The sequence below is a fragment of the Diadema antillarum genome, unplaced genomic scaffold, assembly GCF_040938485.1.
Source record: "Diadema antillarum isolate AM-2024a unplaced genomic scaffold, OU_Dant_1.0 seq00001020_RagTag, whole genome shotgun sequence".
NCBI lineage: Eukaryota > Metazoa > Echinodermata > Echinoidea > Diadematoida > Diadematidae > Diadema > Diadema antillarum.
Genome location: NW_027271855.1, coordinates 986459 through 1008327, shown reverse-complemented (window position 1 = coordinate 1008327; position 21869 = coordinate 986459). Strand labels below are relative to the sequence as shown.

Sequence of the window (21869 nt, the reverse complement as noted above, 5' to 3'; positions counted from 1 at the left end):
GTATATTCACCTTTTTTTCCCACTGTAACGGATTAACGATCCTTATTTCATTTTCCGATTAACAAATCTTCCGGGAAAAAAAGGAAGATTTCTATCATGTTTGGATTGATAGGCCTCCGTAAAGACAAACTTATTTCATTTTTGGATTGGCAAACCTTACGAATAACAACCTTTCAGAATAGTGAAAGTGAAATCCTTCAAAAAACTTCACAAAAAAAAAATATCAGTTTGTCATCTGTTTAATTGTACTAAACTTTTGACTATCTACTGCTCTCCTGTAACTGCTTTTATTCAGAACAAATTTTCTATTTCCCCACAATAAAAGTTTATGGTTTTCTTTAGTGAGAGTACATTAATTGTCCGTGCCTACTTAGCCAGGCATATTAAAATCACACTTCGATAAAATCAAGTTTGAGGTTACAAAGCAACATTAGCAGTCAGTATATTGGACACATTGCACTTGTCGTAAATTGACAGACTAGCATTTGTTCTGTGCTACCTCAGCAGTCACCTAGTGTACTTTGTTATTTATGCTTTGTTTGTTGTTGTTTTTTGCAGGGGGGGGGGGCTGATAAGCTAACAAATGTGACCCGCTACAACAAAAAGGTCCTAAAGTCGCGCACTGTCAGGCCGTGAAAATCGAGTTTGAAGTCAGAGCATCAAAATTGGTCAAAACTTCCGATTTTCTGATTTTGATATATTATTGGAGTCTAACATGTCTTCTATCATCTGTCGAAATTTTGAAGGAAAATGATCAAAGGAAAGATTAAAAAATGGCGTTTTTCTGAGCCATGTTTTTTGGCGTTTCAATGAAGCAGAAACTGGTTTGAAAATTTGGATTGAGCGCCACAGATAGGTTCCGCCCCTAACTACGACCAGAGTGATCTCATTGGTCAGTTTGCTGCTTACTGCTAACCGAAGCGTGAAGCTCGCACACTGCCCAGTCGACTGGCGCACGTGCGGGCGGGGTGCGCTATGTTCAGCCGCTTCTCACATCCTGGTCATTGATTGGTTGGTGAGGAGACCGCCGACACTGATGTGCTTGAATTAACTCTTGGGGGGTTGCTAGGGCTTACCTTCTATTGTCCAGAGGTGAAAACTGACTTGCGTGTCCCTTGATCGTGATTGCGTCGAAAGGAATACTTTTAGGGCGCTTTTCTCGAAACAGTGCTTTTCCAGACGTCTCGACATGCTCTCTTTTAAACATCGATATCTCCGCAGCCGATAATTTTTATAAAATGTGTTATATATCAATTTAAAGCAGAAAGATTAGGGGATTATATCATGCAATTTTCAAATAATCGACCTCGCCCGACTTTAGGATCATTTTGTTGTAGCAGGTCACAAATGGTACCGCTATGATGAGTGGTTTAGTAAGAAATACTAGTACAGTTATGAATATGACATCAAGCTTTCCCAGTATACCATAAATAATTGAATGTCTGTAACTCTGATAACATACGACAGTGCAATCTTCTACATTTTTATTATTCCTGGATATATTAACTATGTCTGAAATGCTGCACATCAAATTTCAATCTACATGTATGTAATGTCACTGTACACTGGATAATTTGATTCTTTCACATGCTTCATAAATAATCACTTGAAATGTGCACAATTTTTGCTATGGACTTGAACTCTTTACCTTTGATCTTGACTGAATGAACACAAATTTGATCAGTATGTACATGTATGGCCATTTACTCATATTTCATCAAAAGTATCATCAGGTTACATGGATTCATTCTAAACTCATTCTGACAGGCAAACAGCCCTAAGCCCCTGAATATGATGCTCCCTGTATGAATAGGTCCTAGAGGCATGTAACACTTTATTAGGTTGACTGGTATTGGAGGGATATACACAATGCTCTCTCCAACTTTAGACCATTTTGTATATTGACAACAGAACTAACAATCTGGACAACAGAACTCTTAGTCTGCTAAATCATATGGATCAGTCAGAGAGTACTTTCAGAGTCACACATACATGATTGTACTTTCTGCCTGGATTTTCAGTGGTAGCCATTTTTGAAGCATCACCACAGAGCTCACCTCACACCAGAGTACAGTTTAGCAACTTGTACAAGCAGTATGTATACAGATTTTATCACAAGCTTCCTGAAATCAAATCCCTGTGAACACCACAAATTACCTCTTGCTCAACTTCTGGAACACTATTCTCAAGAATTCTTTAGAATACTGTTGATTCATTCAAAAGATAGAGCTGAAAATATTGTTCTGCTATCATTTGCTTTGCTATCATTGGCCATTAATGATTGCACAAAAATATTCTGCTGTTGGAAAACATTGATAATGGACCCTATATTATAAACCACATTCAACCAATGGCTGACTGACATTTGACTAACCTACAAAGTTTAAAATTTTCAGCTCTTATAGAAAAAGACTAACAACAAACAAATAAACAAACACATAAAAAAACCATATCACAGTTATGAAGTCAAACTGTAAATTCTCTTCTGACCAGACAAAACAATGATAAGCATTTGTTTTCTTTTAGAAGAGAGATATTCTGAAAAATCATTACACACTAATCTACCAATATCAACAATTTAAACAAAGTGTACTACTGTACTTTCTATAAAGATACATTCAAGGCACTTTGTGAGGTAATGGTACACATGTGTCTGCACACCACGTTATCAAAATGGTTTACAATATTGGATCTCATAACAAACTTGGACAGCTGAGTTTCTGGAAGACAGAGCTATTCATAAACTACCAGCACACTAGGAGTGTATTTCACTGTTCACTAGCCATCCCTTCAGATTATGTAAAGTCATAGTTTGGAAGGCAGTTGATTTGGTCGAGGCCATTCTTCATCCGAGTCCAACGTCCAGTGACATCATGACGACAAAGCCAACAATGGCACCCCATGATGCTAGTCGACCATTGCCACTGAAGTATAGACAAAAGAAGAAACATTCAGAGTAGATTACATAAAATTTTCAGAATAGCTGTGTTTTCAATGTGTACTGAAATTACCTCAAGTTCAATCACCATCAAACACACTAGAATTCCATAGATTGTAAACAAAAGGACTGCTGTCATAGTGCAGCTAGATTGCTTGCCATTTATGGGTGCGTTTGTCAACTCTTTTTTTCTCGTCAGAAACAGGTTTTCCAAACGGCTTTCAAGGATCTTTTTAGAGATGATAAATGCAAAGCTGTTTTGAGGTATCGTGTTCGGAAAGCCTTTTTGAAAACCACAACTTTCTGAAACAGGTTTCAGCCAGAAACGTGTTTCTAGAAGCAAGATAAACACAAAGCTGTTTCGAAAATGACTTTGTACTGAGTGCACTTTGTACTGTGTGCACCTTATATGACCCCTTTTCCTCGGGTCAAATGGTGCAATGCAGCTACGCAGTGACAAGGTCAGTTTTTGAGTTGGTGATGAGTTGATAAACGCAACTTACTTTGGAAGCTGTTTGTAAAGGGCTTTGGAAACGACGTTTGATAGTGGGTATGGAAAGCCGTTTCAAACTGGGGAAAGATGATAAACGCAGCCTATGCCACTCTACAGAGCGAGCCATGAGAAACATACAAGGAAACAGTAATTGATAATCTGACACATGGTATCTTGTGACAATGCTGATAAGGCAAATATTTGGAGAATTCAAAAGAAAGAATAAAAGAAGCAATTATTGGCAATAACGCACCTACTAGTACACATTCTAAGCTGCAGCATAGTACAGTAACATAGAAGTAACTTCTCTTATATCTGAATTGTATCTCCAGCGTAAATTTTGTGATATAAAACCAGGACTGGCTTAAGAAATGCATTTTTCATTTCAAACACAAGTCCATGATGGTCCAAGATATTCAAAGGACAATTTTAGGATTTTGTTACAATTTTGGATGGATCATTCAGTATAGTAAATACTAATTTCTCCCTGCAGTAAATGGCAGCCAGGGATGCAGATTACAAATTGAAGCCCATTCTACTCATGCATAACTCAGCCATTATTCTATGGTAACCTCAAACCACACCAACTCAAACATAACCTACATGGGCAAGCCTGCACAAGTAACCCATTGGCTTCACACAGTCATACAATTGGGCTTTATGTAGGTTTACTGTGCTCCAATAAAGAAAAAAAAAATGCTATCATATGTGCCTTACTGTATGTCTGAATTGTTAATGTTATAGGATCTCAAACAGATGAAATAGTGTCTACTATTTTTTAATAACAATAATTAAACTAGAAATGTCGCTATGGCGACTGATGCCTCCGCCATATTGCATTATTCTCCCAATAGGCGTATAGTGCAATGTCTTCACAATGTGTGATCCATGACAGTTTCACATAACTGGCAAAATATTGAAATGACAGGTTTGTCAGAAATGTCTTGAACTGGGTTTGCTATAATTTTCAGGTGCAGGTACACATATTTGGGGAATTGAGAATTTTTACTTAAATTCTGACAGACCTTTTTATAAGTTTATGCATTGAGTAATTTCAAAGGTACGAAGAAAGAGTGTAATGACGGTACAAAATAGATTTTTATTTTTATTTTATTTTATTTTATTTTATTTTTTTTTTTTTGGGGGGGGGGGAATTAAAACCTGGCCTTTGACCCTTAACCTTTGACCTTTGACCTTCTGGCTGGAAATTTCCCAGAGAATCTCCATTAGGTAATGCATGATTGTATTAAGTTTTGAAACTAATAATGCAAGCATTGCATATACTAGTATATGAGGGAAATAGTAAAATTTTGAGGAGTTGACCTTGACCTTTGACTCCTGACTATTGACCTATGACCCCTAAATTCCCTAGATAATCCCTGCCAGTCAGTACATGCGTATGTACCAAGTTCCACGAAGATACATTGAACCATTTGCGAGAAAAGTGATATTGCAACATTTTCACCTAACCTTTGACCTTTGACCTTATGACATGAAACTCTCTCTGGAGAATCTTTACGCAGTAGTACATGTCCACACCAAGTTTCAAGAAAATACCTTTGGGCATTGCATAGATATGGGGGAAATTGCAACATTTGTAGCATTTGACCTTGACCTTTTGACCTTTGACCTCTTGCCAATGTCACTAAAATCTACTCAACTAATTGTCCCATCATACATCATCCTTGGACCAAGTTTGGTGAAAGCTGCTTCATCCAGTTTTGAGTTATCACGTAAACAGATACATTTCAAGATTTGACCTTGATCTTTGACCTTTGACCTCTGTCCGATTTCACTGAAAAACTAATTAAGTAATTGTCCCATCATACATCATCCTCCAACAAAGTTTGGTGAAATTTGCTCCATCCAGTCTTGAGTTATCGCCTAAATGGATACAAATTCATGATTTGACCTTGACCTTTGACCTTTAGCTGATTTCACCCAAAATCTAATCAAATAATTGCCCCATCATACTTCATACTTGGACCAAGTTTGGTAAAATTACAGTAAATATTACTGAAGTTATCGCGTAAACGAAAGCGGACGGACGGACGTACGGACGTACAGACGTACGTACGGACGGACGGACAACCCGAAAACATAATGCCTCCGGCACCACTTCGTGGCGGAGGCATAAAAATCATCATAATTTTTTGGTGTTACTCTAGAAGTGATATACTAAACAAAACTTCATTTAGGACAGAGTGGGCAAGGCTGCATCACAAATACCTATTGAACAGTGCATCAATCCACTGCTTACATTGTCTATACACATATAATACATATGGGAGGTAATTAGACTTGTGTTCATGAAGAATATGTACTGTGTTGAATATTGACTCTGTTGCCAGGTGATGACAGACTGAGATCTCGAGGGTGTGTTCTACTGAAGATCAAGTGTACATGTATGTATCCTAACAGCTGTTGATTTTCTCATCGCAGATATCACACAATATCTTGCCACTGGAGGTACAGTTTAAATCCCAATTGTGTGAAGACAGCAGGGTCTTCCTTTTATAAGCATCCAGTGTGCCAATGTGTCACGGGGCAAAGCAGATATGACAGAATATATGGAAGTCATACAAACTGTAGAGAAGGTTGTCAAAAGCTTTAATTTACAGACCCCCTCTAAATCATGAACATTAAATGCAAACCTTTATTTCTACCACAGTCTATGGACATTTGAAATTAAGGCTACTATTCAAGCGCATGACATACATAACTCTCCAACTATAAAGGCTCATTTTGTCATGTGCACAGTGAAAAATTATGCCTTTCTTGACATAAAAAAGTGTGAAATTTCAACAAGCTCCTACTCTTTGATATCAGCTCTCTATCAAAAACTAGTCAAAGTGCAGAAATGCACAATACAAGCTTTTTCTCTTTTTTTCCTACACAGAAGAATGACAGCAATTGTGGAATTCACTGTCAAATGCCAAGCCCATGTGTACAAGAAAGAGAGAATGACAAAGAGAGAAACTAGAGGATCACTGAAGGGTTATATGTCAGTTCCTACCACATAGTTAAATGCATGACAGAGATCACAGTCTATAATGTTCCCTCCCTCCAATACTTATCAGTACTACAATGTACCTAGTGTGTGCTTCGGGTATGATGTCATCCACCACCACATAGATCATTGCTCCTGCAGCAAAGGCTAGGGCATAGGGGAGAATCGGTTCAGCCAGTGTGACAGCAACAGCACCCAATACACCTGCCACTGGTTCTACCATACCACTTAGCTGGCCATACCTGAAATACAATGAGAGAAATGGGAAGTCTCACATAGCTTGCGTTGTACATTCATGTAAACCTCAAATTAACATTGGTTATAATACTTACAATGCACTGAACAAATTTACAGGGACTACAACTGTATTACTAAGGGATCCAAAATTTGTTTCTGCCCATGAAATTTTACACAAAATGCAATTACAGTGAATATAGTTTGAAGCTTTTAACATGTGAACAAAATTAAAATGATACCTTTGCTTGCTCATTCTTTTCTCCTGATAAAACTTTGCTTTAGGTAACAACGCACACAGAGTTCTTCTCAAAAACTTACCAAAAACTCCTCCATACTGAAAAGCCTGATCCTCGAAGTGGTAGACTGACTGCAAGGCCTTCTGGGAAATTTTGGATCCCAATTCCAATGGCAAGATTCCTGTCCGTGTAGAGATGATAGGGTGCAATATTTTACACTGCTAAAACTCATCAAAAGAAGCTATCATAATTAGTAAAGTATTTCTTTCTAGTGCCAGTACTTTACGTGATCAGCAAATGAATGAACTAATTAAACGTTTTTTTCCTCTTTTTTTTTCTTTACAAGCTAGAATGACTACTTCCATGGAATCTTCAATGAAACTAAATTGGTACTCTAGTGATAAGTCTAGATGTACAACGAACCTTTACTGAGGCATATCAAAAACTGCAGATTTGATGAATATGAATTATCCATCTGGTATGATGTCCTTCGCTTGAGCAACACTTTCCAGCCTGCATTTTGCTAAACTCCTGCTGCTCTCTCGAACACATAACCAGTTCCACTGATACTCACCTTGCACTCTCAAACGTTGCTGATGGAGTTTTCCCAACAGCCCCAAAACCCACGCCAACAGCTAGTCCCTCTGAAACAAGTGGGAGAAAAAATTGTCTTGACAGCATGATGAACAACTTTAAGACAACAGAGTATTACATATATCTAGTTGCATATAAAGTTTGAAAAACTATCAGAGGTACATCAGATACGCATCCAAACTGGAAACACCCTACTGGGAACTCTTCACCTATCATGAAATGCATATATGCACTGCAGTCAAATCCTTGGTGAAACTGACTATGGTTTGGACTTTCTCTCATCTCTTTTTTTAAAGTTCTGAAAGCAAGAAATGTGTAGAAATTACAACATTCAATGGTTTATTAGATATCTTACATTCACTCTAGAGCTCTGCGTCTGCACTTTGTGCCAAGCTTATGAACATCAAGGACATCCTAATGAGTCTAAAACTGCAGCAAAAACAGCTAAGAATAGGTTTGAGATGAAAATAGGACTTGGTACTCATTAAACTTTTCATAAGAGTTGCATATCAAATAGAGATACAGTGTATATACATCACTGACAGTAATACAATGATAACTACAAAAATATCCCCCATTACAAAACTGGTGTCATATAGGAAGACGTACCCGGTAGATTTGTATAGATGTATGATAGGTATAGTAACTGTGCACTATTTGAGAATACAGTGCAGTGCATACCAAGTACAAGAATGTATCATACTTCCGTTCCTAATTTGATACATACTGTAGGTGACATGGTATACCTGGAATGTTATGAATAGTGATGGCCACAATGAGAAGCAGAATTCTCTTCCATGTAACAAGGCTCCTCTCAGCCTGCTCTGTCCCTGGGTGACATGGGTAGCAAGGGTCTATACCGTTCTGGAACTGGACTGTTACTGATGAGTTCAGTGGGCCTGAGCCTGCTTTTCTCCTCTGGGTCAAATTTGAGGTGTCTGTTATTTGGGCACAAAATAGGAGACTATGTATTTTACAATAAATCAATGAAGTACGGAAGAATGAGCAAACGGGCAAAAGATGGATATCTTTTTCATTAACAGCAATGCCATATATAATGCATCCTTACAGACATGTTTGATTGATTGTCCAATAATTGCAAGAATCATATTTCATGTAAAAAATTCCTCAGAAGGCAAATATTTTCCCTACCACAACATCCATTGTTTGTTTGTTTTTGCTTCTTCTTTAAACAATCTAATCAAAAGATCCTCTATTTTCGTTTGAATGCTGGAAAAATATTATTGATGGTGCTTGCATATGGTTGCATAGATTCTAAATTTTTTTCCTCCAAGTATCCATTCCATATTGTTCTCTCTCTCTTGTCTGATCATAATTCATTTGTGCAGATTTAAACATGCAGGCTTATGCCATGGAGACATTTTCAAAACTGTCTCACAATTAATTGAATTGAAAAGAAAAATGCAAAACTACAGGCACTTTTTGAAGAAGTGGTCCGTGTGCACAACAAGTATATAAAAGTATAAAGAGCCAGTGATGAATTCAATTGGGTACTCTTGACTACTTGCATGCATTTACTATCTGTAAGAAAATCAGATTTGGAAGCCATGATTTTTTTTCACTCTCTAGTTCTTTTAATAGCATGTTCATCTTGATAGATTCAATATACACCTGATCAGTGTATGTAAGAACCTTTATGCACTATTGTTTGCTAAGCAAATAACTTCTGTCAGAAAATGACCTTCCCTCAAGTTTATAGTAACCAACACTTGCTCTTCTTGGCTTTTTGCTGATGTCTCTGGTAAAATTACAGTCAAAACTCTCTTAGCAGCCACCTGATTCATGAAGACACATTACAATTCCTTCTGACAGAAATCATGCGGCTTAAAGCTTTGTATGTAGGAGCTAACTGTCTAATTAGCTGGCAGCCACCTCTTTTATCTCTTGCAGGCAATATCTCATTTTGTACAGTTGCCCATATATTCCAGGTTGAGATCCTGGCTAGGTGACAGGGTAATCAGTTCCTATTCCTCCTGCCAGAGTTTTTGCATCTCATATTAAGTGAGATTAGCATGTGACATGTGTCACAGATGGTAAATAATGTAATAAAATTCAGTGGCATACCAAGTTCTTTATAGTGGTGACCTGTTTATAAAGGCCTCTTTTTTTCCCCTTGGGTTGCTGCTATATGCAGATTTGACTGGAATCGCATTTTCAGCATATGCCACAAACACTTATAACCTCTGAAGCATCATATTCATTCTACAATTATTGAGCGCCCTTCAAGGTTCGAATACGTATTTAAAGTCAATATTTCACATTCACATATCACATTTGTACATTATACCTGTGACTTGCAGAAATCATATCTATGGCATAAAATGTTTTTTTTTTTTTCCTCTACATTATCTTTTCTACATTCAAACTATTTATTCATTTTGTCATCCTAATCTATCTACAGCTGTATCTATCTAACTTATTATATCATCATGTTCAAGTTATCTTGCTCTGTATGCAATCAATTTGTCCTTCAATATATCTACCTATGTACCTGTCTACCTGTCTATCTATCTATCTATCTATCTATCTATCTATCTATCCATCTCCATATACAGCTGTACATATACTACACCGGTACCACTGTAAAATCTACGGTATGATAATGCCTTCAGAGAATTATCATAATAAGACTCTTGTTCTGGTTTGTTTATGTATGTAAAATGCCATTTCCATTTACAACTCCCAGATAAGGCTTAAAATGAGAACTGTCTCTAAAATTGGTCCATACATACATACATACATATCATATTAAGAGTGTACTGAACTAGTCTACTGCCAAGAGAGAATGCAGTATGATTGCTGTTGTGGATATGTTTGGAGGTACGACAAACATGCATGCTTCAAAACCTTTCGTCATGAAATAGCTCCATGCGCCAGGTGTACATGTGATTTCTGTTGGAGTAATAAGAAATGGTACGACATAGGTTGGAGACTTTCAAGTGTCCCACTCACTTAATCCTCCACCATATGATCAACTCTCATTTAGTTAAAACATTAAATATTTGATTGTGATTAATTACAGAAAGCACTGAATATGAACTCCAACCATACAGGTTTGCAGTCCAAAGGCAACGTAGATGTGGCAGTTTGCTCACTATAAAATGAAGTATTATCCAGTGAATCTGTGAATATAGGTAGGGTCTATTGGAATTGGGGGCTGCAGCCACATAAAATATGAAAATAACAAACTCAGCAAAATTCATCTTCCATGGTTTCCATCCCAAGATTTTTCTGAGGGGGAAGGGGGATAATTGGAGGGAATATTAGCCCTAGAACACACCAGGAGCACTTACCACTCTATCAAACCCCCCCCCCCCCCATCAAAAAAAAAGAAAGAAAGAAAGAAAGAAAGAGAGTAAATAGCTGAAAAGAAAATAGTTCACAGCCTCTGGTATATAAAATCTGTGAAAAGGGCTGTGATGATTTTCTAATGTTTTACACCTTTATAGACTCTTTTATGATTGATTTAACCTACATGGTGATTGATCACAAGTGCAATGTGTCTGCAGCCTGTCAGAACTTGATTTTCTCTATTCTTTATTACAGCTTTTCTGATATTACTTCTGGCCATAGAAATAAACATTACTTTAATAAGGATAGTTGGTAAATATCTTTTTTTATTGATGTTGTCTACTGAGACTTTGATGCAAAAAAGCAATTTTAACTTGAGCTCATCAATCTATTTTATGCTAGAGAGAAAATACATCTTACAAAAACAGAGAAATAGTCCATATAAATATGTAAATAAGAATGACAGTATTCATCAATCAGGTAGGGCAATGAAGCTCACTCCTGAAGGCTCCTCAACTTCCACTCATCTTTTATATCTGAAAATCATTTTGGTGCAAGCAACCAACCATGGAGTGAGCTCCAGCTAAAACTAACAATAGTGGTGAAATTATTCTACAACATTCCTTGTATTCTAGGTGTGTATATGTGACCCGCCACAACAAAAGGATCCGAAAGTCGCTGACGGCTGAGCCAAGAAAATTGCGTTTGAAGTTAGATCATCAAAATCAGTCAAAACCTTCAAATTTCTGTTGTTGGCATAATGTTGTACTCTGTTTTGTGTATCAACTGCCGAAATTACGAAGCTAAATGATCAAAGGAAAGGCAAGATATTAGTGTTTTTCTGGACCATGATTTTCCAACTTTCAACGGAACATTAACGTGTCCGAAGATTTGGATTTAGCGCAGCAGATAGACTCCGCCCCTAGCAACGAGGGAGTGATCTTATTTGTCAGTGCGTGGCACCCTGGTTACTAATTGATCGTGCGTAGACTGCTGGCGCTAAGCTTGAGTGAACATAGCAGAGGTTGCTATGAGCGGACCTTCTATTGTCAAGAGGTGAAAACTGGAATACCTCCACTTGATCAGGATTGTGTCAAAAAGAAAGCTTTTGGAGGTGGTTTTCTCGAAACGCTGATTTCCTAGACCACTCAACATGGTCTCATAAAATCTTCAATATCTCTGCAACCGATTACTTTTATGAGTCGTTTTATGAAATTAAAGCTGAAGAGTAAGGGAATAATGTCATGTCGTTTTCAGAAAATCGACCTCCCTCGACTTTCGGATCCTTTTGTTGTAGCGGGTCATATACAATCATATTGTACAAGATGGTTAAAACCCCATTGTGCTTGGATAGTCAACAAACAAAAGATAATGTGGTAAATGTACAACATCATAATTTCATAGCAATCTGGTATTCAGTTCATACAAAAACATTCTACTTTATGGCTGTATACAAACACCTCCAAGCAGGTGACTTCAAGACCTGTTTTAAGTTTTGTAGAAATACTATAGCATGAGATGCAACTGCTAGATGTGCTATCCTGGTTGTGGGTGCCACCTAAATATAAGATTTGATGGAAAGCAAGGTTATTGGCAACCCCCCCCCCCCCCCCCCCGCCAAAAAGAAAGAAAGAAAGAAAGAAAGAAAGAAAGAAAGAAAGAAAGAAAAAAGAAGTCTAAAAGAAGTCTACCTTCCAACCACTGAATAGAAATTACAGGAGAGAGAGAGAAAAAAGGAGAGCCTTGAATATCACAGTCATACCGAGACTTTCCTCATCTCCAGTGTGTGCTACGGTGGTAACTTCAAGTCCTCCATCCTGGTCATCATCGTGGAGTTTGGCTTCAGACTGCAGTGCCAAGGCAACATTTGGTGATGATACACCCTGATAGAAAGAGGCAAAAAACACAAGCACATAGAATGTAGAAAGAAAACAAAAAATGCTTCACAGACAACGTTTTGGATGCGATCACTGAATCAGAGCGCTGGACAAGTTATACTCCTGCTGTGTGTAAATTGGCAGTCCTTCTGAAGCTGAGCATAAAGTTAGCATTGTTCATTGAGAGCATCATGTTCTTGGATTCCCTCAGATGTTTCGTAGGCATCACAAAAGCACAATGCAGTGTAAAAGCGACTGTGTGATTTCATTCCATAATTCATAACAACTTAGAGCAAATGTGTATTTTGTCAGGTTAGGAGGTACTATCTATGATTTTTGCACTTACCAGCAATGGTAGAAACAGATCAGCCCCATAGACAAAGAATGCTCCCAGAAAGAAGCCAATGGCAGCAGGCACAAAGGACCACTCGGCATATCCTTTAGAGGAGGCTAACTCAATGGCTGGAGACAGCAGGGACCAGTAAGATGCTGCAACCATCACCTGATGGACAGACAGCATATAATATTGAGGCAAACTGATTCATTCATATACAAACATTTGTACAAAGTCCAAGGACAGGTACATGATGTATGTACAATTTTGTACCTGTTGTGTACTACATGTGAACTGGGGTGATATGGTGGAGAGATTATATTGGTTGTAAGAAGAATGTGAGCAAAAGAAAACAAATAATAATAACTACAGCATATAAAACCCTAATGATTTGTGTTACCCAGGTCTCAGAACAGGCCTTAATTCAAATGACTCATAAATGATTCCTAACAATACTGGCAAAGATCTACGTGTACCTGTGTGGCTTCAAGGTGGAGAGGAAAATTTTCACGAATTTACAAACTAAGCAACAGATTAGTTACATGTACATGCATTTATCTAATGATCATTGTCATAGTAGCTATTAACATGCTATGAAAGCTAAAAAAAAAATGATGTAGAGCCACAAAAAAAAATCATAGTTACTTCTCTATTTATATGCATAACAGGGGATTGAAGACTTATCCACGTGATGCCATAGTAATTGCATCACTTTATCTTGCCTGCTCTGATATGGTTAGTAAGAATTTATATGATTATTACAAATGTAAAATGGCTTCACACAACAAAATCCAACAATCATAAGCTTGAGGCAAAAAGTATCCACCTGGGATTGCACCTCTATGGGCAAATATCTAGTTTCTCAAATTAACTGTCTCATTTTTTTAAAGAGACTACACATATTCATTTTCTTTTTCAGCAAGTGTATTAACCCATTGAGGATGGGCTGATTTTGCTACAACATGCATTTTCCGTAGACACCTGCCCGAGTATACTCGGGACTCGTTTTCAACGGGTTAAGAATTTAGTAATAGGGCCCTACCAGCACTCAAGTACTTTCCTGGTATGTAGCAGGAGCTAGTAAGACAACTGAGCTATTCCTGACAATGAAGACATGATTCATTTCCTTGTTTATCAGACAATGGACTCTTTTACAGTTTTGCTACCATTTTATCAATTCTCTTGCTCAACTTATTGGTTTTGAGATCAAAGGGTCATTTTGTAGCACTGTTAAATTTGATGCTGAAGAAAAACAACAAAGGATTCAATCTCCCTTAAATTGGGAAAGGAGAAACTTCACAAGCTTAATGCAAAAAAAAAAAAGCTGCTTGACTCAGTTTTTTTTTTTTTTTTTTTGCAATAATGTAATGCTGATACACATACATGTATAATTTATTTGTATGTATTGGTTAATTAAGGGTTAAAGCTTGAACCCCACACATGCAACTAAGGCAACATGACAATGATGTTGATGATAATGCTGCTGCTGATCAGAATGGTGACAACATAAATAATATCATTAACAATAATAATGATAATAATAATAATAATATCACCTTTGCTTAAATGATACCAGTAAACTTTCATACCCTAATATTGTATACTCGTCTTCTCTACCATTACTGCTTTTACAGCTTGACATGTTTGTAATACAAGTTTCAAGTTATAAATGTATGTACAAAGTAGTATGAGAGGACAGACAGGGTGTGTGATGAATCAGGGTAACTTAATTAAAACACAACTTTAGACAAACAAATTGACTCCAATGTGAGCTGTACCATAAATCATTGTCAGTACACTGTACCTTATGCTCTGCGTGCAAACCTACATGTCCTTATGGAGTATGTCGAAAGTTTGAAATATAGATCTTTGTGAACATTTGATTTAATGCTATTTTTTTTTCTAAGACCAATTTTCAACAATGTTCACGACTTGCGTAGATTGCTGAGTACACACAAGGTTTGCCTATCATGCAAGCACTCATCCTGGAAATGCTTATTTGGCTATACTGTTATAAAGGAATTAACTGATAGAACCATGCTTCATAGCTCTTTCAGCCCCCTTGCTTAAAGGACCTGTACATCTTGCTAAATGTTGACATCCAGAGAATCCTAACTTGTACATCGAGAAGAAGATAAGTTTCAGACAATATTTCACTAAAGTGCAAGTTCATCTTAATATGTGTGGATTGAGTGAATGCAGCAATATTAGTAAAACACATCAGTAAAAGTTTAAGGAAAATCAGACAATCCATTCAAAAGTTTTGAATTTTTGATGTTTTTGTGTTGCAATTCCCAGATAAGACTAAAACAGTTTACATAGAACGATATAAGAAAATATGAGGAAAAGTCAACACATTTTCACTTATCTTGCATAATTAAAGAGCACCTGACTTGCATCTTTCAGAAGGCAGGGGGAATAATACTACCCGAAACATACATCAGTACCAAGATGAAACTGTTACACATAAAAAAAAGAAAGAAAAAAAAATTGGAATTATTCATCATTCTACACATGAGAGGTACACTGTAGTATTTTCATCCAGCGATGGCAGCAGTGACATTTCAAACATTTATAATCTTGAACATATTGTACAAATTTCTTCGCTGATTTTCACTGATGTGTTCTCCTAATATTGCATTCACTCAATTCAAATATAAATTAAGGTGAACTTTTCCTTTAAAGAGGACATCTCACACAGGATGAATAATGGTATTGGTAAAGAAAAACTGATGAAACATAACTGTAGATTTATGGTTTGTGTGCTCTTACCCCTGCTGCAAAACCAAGACTTCCATCCAATATCTTTCTCTGCAAAACAATAATACAAACAATCAGAACAAAAGAATCCATTACCAATCATTATCAACAGATACATTTTTGAGGGAAAATTTTGTTGAATATACATGTACATGCAGTCACACAGTTAACCCATTCAACACAGTGACTTTACCAACTCCAAATGCAATCTCATTTGGAAAAGGAAACAAAGTACAAATTGTAAGTGTACTGTATTTTGTAGAATTATAATTTGTCTTTTTCATCACAAAATATTCAAAACTTCACAGATGTGTTCTACTAATATTGCTGCATTTACTCCTGAAGTCAATCCACATACAAGTACAATTTGGGTTTCATTTCCCTTTAATGGCTTGGTACTGGTAGTGTGGGGATACAATGGAATGGGATAGCTGGCCTGGCTCAGATAAATTACAGAACTTGTATTGTCAAAACATCCTCATAACATACTGTGCATGTGAGTACAGCTTTATTACTGATCAATGCACATATATTCCCTGACCAGAGAATGAATCAAGACACCCATGAATCCCTACGCTACCAAGTCTTTATTAAGTTTTCACATGTTTCTATAAACAGTGATGTCGGGCATAGATTTGCACAGGAAAATACTATGACAATCATTCTGCTGGTTGAATATAAACAACATTACTAGCAATTACAGCCAATCCCTGCCAGGTTTATACATGGCGTGTACAAGACTGTGACAATTCAAATGATGAAAAGGGATGAAACTAATTCTTGTGTAAAAGTCTGTTTTTTCTTATTCTACCTACATTTTCTCAGTATCATTTTATTACGTACTATGACATCGATCACACATTTTGCTGTACAGTTCCCATATTGAAAGGAAAAACATGGCATTAACCAAACATTGACAAATTTACAACTTTTAAATATTGTCTAACTTTCCTCAAACTTTTACAGTGTGTTTCCCTAATCTCTCTGCATTTGCTGAAACCACATTTAATGTTTTATGGAATATTTCCCTTTATTAACGTACCATTCATTTGGCTGCCTGCCGGGGTTTGTGAATACAAGGTGTACCACAGCTTGAGGGCAAACTAACAGTGGCCAGCTGAGCAAACCACACCTCCAACCATACCAACAGTGTTGACTCCTATCAGTTAGCATAAGATCATCAATATGAACCAAGACCAATATATTTAGTGGGATTCATACATTGTATTGACTGCATTTAGCAAAATATAAATCTTCAGATTTGCATTGTGATCCAAAGCTAAGTTTTTGCCTGTGTGGACATAAAAATCTCACTCAATAGCGCAATCAGCATCAAGATCCAGATCCCACGAAATCTTGCAATTATTTCACAACTACACTGTACTATAGATCTGTTGATCATGGTAGTTGTTTCTCTGAGCTTGCTGTTGCAATTGAATTATTATCACACTCAGTAGTTTGGTTTTTTTTTTTATTGGTGTATAGGCACATTCCCACCAACACACACACACACATCAAACTCCCCCCCCCCTCATGCACACACACAAACTCTTACACACACACACACACACACACATGGGTAAAATGTAAAACAAGGAATTTTCGCGTGCACTTTAATTTCGCGAATTAATGCACGCGAAAGTCCATGTTTACATTGATATGCATTGAACGCCAGTGGCTCTTCGCGAAAATTTCATGCCACGAAAAAGGCTGACGGCTCCAATTCGCGAAAAATTCATGCCGCGAATATATCATGTTTTACAGTAATTCCGTGAAGTTGGGGCACAAAGTGTGACATTTTAGCATAACTCAATACTAATTATGCTATACATATATTGTTTATAGGCTTTACATTTGTATTGAGACCATACATTTTCCTGGAAATTTTGTGCCATTCAGACTCAATTTTGATGAAGTTATTAAAACGATATGTAACGGTGTCCTGTAGCATCGTGACGTGTCCATGTAGCATCGTGATAGTTAAAATCTGGTCCTTTATGTAAAAGTGAAATTCTGGTTTGATTCTCACAAACACAAACATGACAGTTAGTTTTAAAGTTCTGATGATTACATGGCTTGGCCAACATTAAGTATGAAGTAGGGACAAATACTCCAATTGTAATGTGACATGTCCACTGATAAATTTATCATATCCCCTCATATTTTGCAAACATCCACACAGCATTGTCCCACAAGCATTTGGCAGAAAATCCAGAAATATTTTGTTCACATTAGTTCATAGCCAGGACAGGACAATGTCAAGCAATCAATGACTACAACTGTAAGGTACATGTTGTACGATCAATCAATAGAGCAAATTCCAGGAAATTATGCGTAGACTGTTTTACTCAATGCATTGACATAGAATACTGACCAAATGACTTAAATCTTCAGCTCTGTTGAAAACAATTGATGTAATAAAATACTCTCACATTACGTTAGACCAATGTTAAAAATCACTTACAATATGTAAGATAGCCACCGAATATGAGAAAATTCCATTGTAAAATCTAACCTGGTTTCCATTGACCCATTGAAGACAAATCCTGAGTACACTCAGGCAGGTGTCTATATGTGACCCTGCACCACAAAACCAACAATATTAAAGTCACCTGACAGTGACATGGATTTTTAGTTAAGGGCAGATTCTGAAAGGGAAAACTTTAAGCTTTGAAATGATGCATAACTCAAATCAAATGGACTCTCCTAATCCATCTAAATACTGAAAAAAAACCCACATACTGTAGAAAAATGTTTACTAAGAAAAGAGGCTTTCAAGTATAGGGTCTATTCAAATGCTCAATCTTACCGAGCTGCGCTAGCTGTGCAGTGAATGGGACAAAAAACAGGATGTGAAACTCCACAGCATAAACAATGAAGGGATTATCAAAAGGGACTCGAACACCTCTTCACACTATTCTACAAAAAAGTGTCCTAGAAAATTTCCCACTTGTTTTATGATCCCACACTTATACCATGATGTCGATGAAATCTTACTCTTCCAAAAAATATGAAAAACTCAAAAGATTGACTAAATTGACCCATCTCACCTATTTTGCGTCCCGACACAAAATCAGTGTGTGCGACTTTTTGTTGGTTTTGTGACGCAGGTTCACATTTATATATACAATGTATATATGGAAACATGTGTTATAACAAAATCAGCTCATAGGGCTAACTATACACGTTCATGCGATCTGAATGCACTTTTAATGGTCACGCTGACGACTGTGCTGCTACACTCAAGCAGTGCACGCACTCAAGAGATCGTTGCACTTATGGTCACGCACGCGCGTGCATAATTTGCAGAGAGATCAACGTGCCATTTTGATGAACCCCGACAGTCAGGGATTGCGTTAGAAAGTGTCATTTTTTTGTTCCACGGACTTATCACGAGGGCTCTCTATGGACTTATGCACCTCTTGTAATATAAGCATGCACTTTCCAAGAGTAATGTATACATACATTTTTATAAGTAACGTATAAATTTTTATAAGTTTTGTAGTTGTGTTGTGGTTCCCCGATGTGATGGCAAGGCCCCGCTCGTCTGACGCTGTGCTTCGCACGGCGTCTGGTTGGGCTACTCATAGAGCTAACTTTAACTGAGAATTATAATTTCTACAGCGTCATGTACTAAAGTACAATTTATAGATCAGATCCTCAAGCATTTTAACCCCTTCTTCTCTAATGCTAGGACTGAGAGGCAATGGCATCTAATGATTCTGTGCATTTAATGCTGTGCTAGTCAACTGGCAGTGTAGACAGAAAGATCCGTCTGTCCGGAGGAGTCTTTTATTTTTATTGACGTTATCACTCTCCTCCGTAGACAGACGGAAGCTTATAGTGTACCTCGCTGTAGGGGTGCTCTTAACCACTGTCTCTATGGAGAATTGGGTGAGATACCTCACCCTTCTCCATTGCGTCGAATTCACAGCCATAGATCAGCAAATTTAAACTCATACTGGTATAGCAAAATCAACATTTCAAAAATGAATTGCACTCACCAAATTAATGATATATTCAAAAACATTTTGGTAGAATTTTCATGAAAAAAGATGCAGCCTACCAGCCCGTTGGTACAGTCGTAACAGCTCTTCAACATATGAATCCGTTAGTCAATCACTTGCGAGGTAGATTACTACATGTTTTTTATCAAAACACGGACCTCGCATGTGATTGGCTAACAGATTCAAAATGGCGATTTACAGCTAGCGAACAGTGATGTTGCGATATGGATACAAATTTCTGCGATCTAACCTAGTTACTGTGAGTATTTTGATTGTACAATGTGAGAAAGTTACCCCAAATATTGTTGCATAATGTGTCATGTCATGTCAAACTTGTTTGAGTGTAAAAAGCTGTATAAAATTGGGTTTATCGTAATGTTTGGTCTATGCGCGACCGCTGGCAGAGCACCCCTACAGGAGCCAGCATCATAGCCTTCGGTCTGTATAGGAGGGGATCTGCGAAGCCAGACGCAGTCTCTGCGGAACACATCTCCGACGACCAGATACAGACCGATCTTTCGGTCAACTGGCAGTGCACCTCATGATGAGTGGTACCCCTAAACATACTGTACCTTTGCAGTATGTATTCGAAAAATCATGATCTCAGTTTCATTTTTTTAATATCATTCAAACACACATACTGTACATTGTATGAGAAGAGATATTTTACTCACATTTCATTATATTTCTGGATCACCTGAATTATGCAAAGGAATACACTACCAGTGACAAACAGTTAATTTACCATGCAAGAAATAAATCATCATTAGAGGGGTCTATAGTATACAAATATTGACTGCTCATGAGGATGATGGTGGAAATTATCATTCCCTTCTATCACCCCGAGGCGTTAGCCGAGGGGTGATGGGAGGGTCGGTATAAAAAAGAGTGATAATTTCCACCACCATACGATTACAGAGCAGTTAATATTTGTTTTATATACCTCATCGTTTAAGACTTAACCAAGATCTAGGGCTAGGTAAATACGAAGTAAATTCTAACTGTTAGGCCTAGCCCTAAAATCAAGCCACAGTGCTCGCTTGCATGGTTTTCATGCATTTCGTAGACTACCCAGTAGGGCCTACGCACGGTACTCACTCACGGTAAGTCACATGGCCTTCGGCGAGCTCCTGCATAAAATCTTGGAAGAAGATTACAGTATGCATCCAGTTTCCCGTCGCTCGTGTTTTAATTCGATATTTCCAACATGCTGAGATTTGTCTCTGCTTCGGGATCCTAAGAAATCCTTAACTCTTAACGTGCCATGGTCGCCGAATGGCGACCCTAGTCCTGACTTGCCATGGTGGCCGATTGGCGACTTAGAAGAGTGAGAAAAGCATTGATCATTTAAGTTCTTGTGGTACCGTAATATGTTACACCGAGAAACTGCCAATGATATGTACTGGTAGCTGATTAGCATAGTCATCGTTTCTACTGAAAATATAAGCATGCTTACATTGGAAAATTTTGAGTAAATACATTATTTTTGAGCTAGATGTATTTTTTTAGAGTCGGGAAAATCCGCAGCGAGAGCACCCTCTGCGAGATGTGTATGGATCAAAAGTCTCATTGGTAAACCACGCGTGTGTATGCTATTGAATCTGCGTGTATTGTCTATGCGATTCCACTGGCATTGTTCCGCTTCGACACTGTCCTGCGGGAAGCTGCTTTGATTTTGTCCCTCAAAGAGGGTCAGCTTAGGTTCGTCGGTCAAGTCTTTCATCCTTTTGTTTTGATGAACGTCACAAATCGTCCCCATGCTAGCCTATAAAGTAATTGCACGCAGACAAAGGCCTGCCGATTTCAATAGAGTACCCCAGCCCATGGTCTGGTTAGACAAAAGCAGGATTAGTAGGTTCTTCCTTCTCAAGTGGACAAAAGACACTCTTGAAGGGCCCGGGACAATTACTTTAGTTTCTAATACAGGATCTGGGACTAAAGGACTCAGATTTGGGAATGTATTACTGAATCAGAAAGAGAAATTGCTAAGACAAAATAAACTGCTATTATCTTTGAAATCATACAATTCTAGAACGCAATTTTGTTATCATTTGAAAGAGGAGATGTTGCT

The 21869-nt window shown here is 37.5% G+C and overlaps 1 protein-coding gene across 2 annotated transcripts in view; it reads right to left on the bottom strand.

Annotated features, from left to right (window-relative positions):
* Nucleotides 1-571: 571 nt before the first annotated feature.
* LOC139742779 (zinc transporter ZIP11-like) overlaps nucleotides 572-21869 on the bottom strand; it is a 40084-nt gene continuing 18786 nt past the window's right edge. Inside the window, exons 2-10 of one of the 2 annotated variants that reach the window (XM_071653297.1) lie at nucleotides 15804-15842; nucleotides 13044-13199; nucleotides 12583-12703; nucleotides 10377-10421; nucleotides 8255-8446; nucleotides 7489-7558; nucleotides 6997-7095; nucleotides 6525-6683; nucleotides 572-2924 (exon numbers count right to left, since the gene is read on the bottom strand). In XM_071653297.1, coding sequence (XP_071509398.1) covers nucleotides 2846-2924; nucleotides 6525-6683; nucleotides 6997-7095; nucleotides 7489-7558; nucleotides 8255-8446; nucleotides 10377-10421; nucleotides 12583-12703; nucleotides 13044-13199; nucleotides 15804-15842 — 960 coding nt within the window. In that variant the 3' untranslated portion in view covers nucleotides 572-2845. The remainder of the gene's footprint in view (nucleotides 2925-6524; nucleotides 6684-6996; nucleotides 7096-7488; nucleotides 7559-8254; nucleotides 8447-10376; nucleotides 10422-12582; nucleotides 12704-13043; nucleotides 13200-15803; nucleotides 15843-21869) is intronic. The other variant, XM_071653298.1, reaches the window with a different exon arrangement.